The sequence below is a fragment of the Pediculus humanus genome, genomic scaffold (genome assembly GCF_000006295.1).
Source record: "Pediculus humanus corporis 1103172108314 genomic scaffold, whole genome shotgun sequence".
NCBI classification, from domain to species: domain Eukaryota; kingdom Metazoa; phylum Arthropoda; class Insecta; order Psocodea; family Pediculidae; genus Pediculus; species Pediculus humanus.
The window spans coordinates 486,116-490,725 of record NW_002987883.1 but is presented as its reverse complement, the minus strand read 5'-3'; the positions used below and the strand labels follow the sequence as shown (position 1 = coordinate 490,725).

The 4,610-nt window shown below is 24.4% G+C and overlaps 1 protein-coding gene across 1 annotated transcript in view; it reads right to left on the bottom strand.

Moving 5' to 3' along the window:
• Positions 1 to 4,110: 4,110 nt before the first annotated feature.
• Phum_PHUM595200 (uncharacterized protein) overlaps positions 4,111 to 4,610 on the bottom strand; it is a gene marked incomplete at both ends in the record, with an annotated part of 1,147 nt that continues 647 nt past the window's right edge. Inside the window, 2 exons of the mRNA XM_002432556.1 lie at positions 4,111 to 4,229; positions 4,367 to 4,580. Of these exons, the coding sequence (XP_002432601.1) occupies positions 4,111 to 4,229; positions 4,367 to 4,580 (333 nt within the window). The remainder of the gene's footprint in view (positions 4,230 to 4,366; positions 4,581 to 4,610) is intronic.

Below are 4,610 nucleotides of genomic sequence, written 5' to 3'. Positions count from 1 at the left end.
GTCGATGTCATTCAAACAAAAAAAAAATCGTTTAAGTATCTAAAAGGTTTTGTCTGTCCAGAAAGATCCATTCATTGATTAAAAAAAAAAAAAAATTGATAACGATAATAGTCACGTGTGTTTGTTTATAGTCTGATTTCCGTTTATTTTGAATGTTTGTTGTTGTTGTTTTGTTAAGTTACTTCCAGTGTTTTTTCCGTTAAAAAAAATGTGAAACATTCTTTAATTTTTCCAACATTTAAAACAACCATAATCGTCATCATAATTATCATTATTGGTAAAATTTTTTTTTCCATTTTTTCAAACTTTCTTTAGCTGTTTATATTGATTTATTTCAACTCGTAAAAAATTGGGAGAAGGAGGGGGAGGGGGAAAGAGAAAAAAAATGATAAAATTTCCTACGTAAGGGAAAAAAATTTTTTTATATTTTTTTGCTAAAATCCGGAAAACAATCAAATTGAATGAATAAATTTTTTTAACGCACACCCACGCTCACACGCGCACACCCACATACCGGAAAATGTATTTTTTTTCTTTCTTCCGTTTTTTTGCAATTTTTTTTTTTTTTAAAAACAATTTTCGCACCGTTTGGGATTTTGAATATTATATAAAAAATAAAATTTTGTTTAAATATTTTTTTATGCTCGAATGAATGAATTACAAGACGAGGTAAAAGAGGGAAAAAAATCTAATCGAAATAAATGTCAACAACCTAATAAACAAATCATGTTTCTTTTTTTTTTTTTTGTCAAAAACAAAAAATGTTTTATTATTATTATTATTAAATAAAAACGACAGATTTTTTTATAAATTTTGGAAAATCAAATTTTTTTTTTTTTCATACCATAAGTTGAAATTTTATGTATTTTTTTGGGGGGCGGGGAGGGGAGGGAACTGTTTAGCATAAGTTTTCTCAAAAATTTTTTTTTTTGGGTCAATTTTTTGTTTTTTCAATCGACGATTGATAAAAAATAAATTTTTTTTTAGGCGCGATTTCATTTTTTTTCTCCCTCAAAAAGAAAATGAATTAAAACAAAAATTTTTTTTTGTCAATAAAAAAATAATCGAATGTTAATCAAATAAAAAAAATAACCGTTAAAAAAATATTTGGTCAATTATATGAAGAACGAAAAAAAATTAATTGTTGTAAAGAAAAAAAATAAAATAATTGCTAGTTTCGGTACTGTTTCCCGTATTATTTGCATTTTATGAACGAAAAAAAAAGAGAGAAAGAAATTGTTTAAAATAACAAACAGCAGATGATGTTAAACCAAAAATTTTAATAATGTGACAACATTTTCATTCTTTTTTTTCTAACCGAAATTTTTTTTTTGTATTATATCGAACCCAAAAAAATTTTCTTTTTTTTTTTTTTTAATATAAATTTCAAAATCAAACAATAAAAAAAAAGGCGGGAAAAGAATAATAATAATAATAAAAAGTTTAAAATGCTTTTAAGGTTTAAAATTTTAATTAAAAAAATTATTTAAAATTATATTTTTTCCCCTTCCTCCCTTCCCTCTCTCTCTCTCTAGCATTAATTAATTATTATTAATTTTTTTTCCCCCTCTTTCTTCTTATTATAAAAAACCTAATAATAATAATAATGATAATGATAATAATAATAAAAAGAAAAGTCTGGAAAAAAAAGAAAAGAAAAAAAAAATTTCCCACGTTTTGTTTTAAAAAAAAAATGATGATAATAATAATTTGTCTCGGAGAAAATCGTGTTTTATGCTTGTTTAAGTTTAAAAAAAAGAAATTTTTAATTTAATGACGTCATTAAATAAATATATACTCGTTTAATAATAATAATAATAATCGTTTAAAATGAAAAAAGGGGGGTTTTTTTTGGGGACTGCCACGTCGTAAAAAAAAAAAAAAGCTCTCGTTAGTAAATAAAAAAAAAATTTTTTTTTTTTTTTTTTTACTCTTTCTGGATAAATTCCAGGAGCCGAATTTTTTTTTTTCATTCTCTCCATTTTTAAATTTAACAGTAAAGTAAAAAAAAAAAAATTTTTTTTTATCTGTTGGCAACATTGCAAATTTAAAAAAAAAATTTTTTTTGTCGGTTTTAAAACGAAATTAATCGTCGATGAGAATTTTTTTATTTTGTTTGTTTCGTTACTTTTATGAAAAACCCTTTAAAGCAATTAAATTTTTTTGTCTTTTTTACTTTCTCACCTGGTCTCATCTCATCTGACCTTTTTTTTTGTTTTAATAGATTTTCCTCCTCCTCCTTTTCCTCATATAAAAAAAAGAAAACAACAAAAAAAAATGTCAATTGTTTATTTCACCGTCAAATAATCGTACAAATAATATCCTATAAATGATATTAAAAAAAATAAAATTGTTTTAGGTTATGTTATACATTTATATTTATAGCGCTATAATTTTTTTTTCCTTTTTTTCTCCCACCCCTTTTTTCCTACTTGATACAGCTATAAAATCATTTTATTAGACTTTTAAATTTTTTCCAAATGACAAATTGCCTTTTAACTTTTCTCTCTCTCTCTCTCTCTCTCTTTTTATACCACTTAGAGTATTTAAACTTTTTTGTTTTTTTTTTTTTTTTTTTTTATTGTTACAGCGCTAAACTTTCGATAAAATTTTTTTTCATTTTTTTTTTATTTTTGCAAAAAGTAAATTCGTTGATGAAAATCAAAATGGTGGCACGACAAGTTTTAATTTTTTTTTTAAACTTAATTTTTTAATTTAAAAAATTCAGCAGTTCGATTATTTTAAACGAACGACATCTTGTTATAAAAAAAAAAAAACAAAACAAAATTTTTATTTAACAAAAAATTGTCTTTTATGTATTATTTCTTTATTTAAAAGTTTTAATAATATTATTATTATTTAAGCCGTTTAAAGGCTCAAAATTTAAACTATTAGAAGGATTTCACCTTCTCTCTTTCTCTTTCCCTCTCTCTTGTCTCTCTCTGTCTCTCTCTCTCTCTCTCTCTCTCTCGTTAACTTTTTTATTAACTGAATAATGTAATTATTCGATTTCCGGACTTTATTTTCCTTTAAATTATCTATAAGATAAAGAAGATACAAAAATAAATTTTTTATAAATTATTAATACATGATCTCCCCTTTTAAAATTTTGTCCTTTTCACAAAAAAAAAGAAAAAAGGAAAAAAAGGAAAAAAAATGGAAAAAAAAAAGAGTCCTAGAGTAAAATTGGAAAATGTCATTCACAGATGGTGTCGGCGGCCATGAGTAAAAATAAAATTTAAAACGTGATTAATTATTATCATTATTATTATTATTATTATTATTATTGTTGTTTTTATTAATTTCATTAAATAATTTTAATGATGATGATAATAATAATAATTATTTTGTTATATCAATTTAAAAAAAAAAAAAAAATTTAAAGAGAGAAAAAAGAAATAAAAATGATATAAAACCGTTGAAAATGAAAAGAACGTGGCATTAAATTTTTTTTTTTTTCGGAAAATTCAAAGAGTTAAAAAAAAAATTTTTTCCCCTTCCTTCCCTCCTCCTCTTCTGCCCTCCCTCCATTCACGTTACGACCCCCTTTTATCATCCGTCGTCGCATTAAACGCATTAAAATGAGAAAATATTCGGATGCCGTCTTTTTTTTTTCAACCTTTCCAGTTTTTTTTTTTTTTTACACTTTCATCTTTTCTCCAGGTTAATAACAACTTTTTCTTTCTTTCCTTTTTTGATTCTTCGTTTTATCTTTTTCCCTTTTTTTTTTTAAACAAAAATAAAATTAAAATAAAATAAAATCGACGAAAAAGCTTTTCGCGTCGTCGACGTCATCGGATGGACTTCTTTTTCTTCTTTCATTTTTCTTTTTTCCTTTTTTTTTTTTTTTTTCTCCATTAAAACATAAAAAAGAAAAAAAAAAGAAGCGGGATATAAATTAGATAACGGAGAAGATATCTTTTTTTTTTGTTTAAAAAGAAAAAAAAAATTTATTAAGTAAGTTCAAGAAAGAAAAATATCTAAATTATCTTAGATAATAGGTTTTCACACGGTGTGATAACAAATTATATATATTTATTTACTTTTTTTTTTTTCTTCTTCCTTACCCTTTATATATAAAATTAGAGACATTCTAACTCGTCACTAAAATTATCTTATTACGTTTGGTATTATTATTATTATTATTATCGTTAATATATATTCCATTGATGATATTTGATTTTTCGGTGACGAGGATTCTTGTCTTTGAATGGCTGCCGTATTGTCACCTGATAACAACAACAAAATCAATTAATTATTATTATGATTTTTCTTCTTTTTCTTCTTCTTACACCGCCATTTTTTTTTTTTTTTCATATTATAAAATTCGATTCGATTAAATGTGTGTTTGTTCACGTGTACGTACCTTTTGTAACAAATACGTAAATTGTATCGGCTTCTGTATTTGATGCTCGACACGTGTAATTTCCACTGTCGCTTAAAGAAGCGCTGTTTATGATGAGCCTGCTGTGAGTTTTCAAACCGGGTTCGGTGCTCACTGTTATACCACCTCTTGTCGTGTCGTAATTTATCATTCTTTCGTTGTGATACCAGAAGACGTACTGGGGAGGAGAAGGACTCTAAACAAAACAAAACAAAACCGTTTTAAT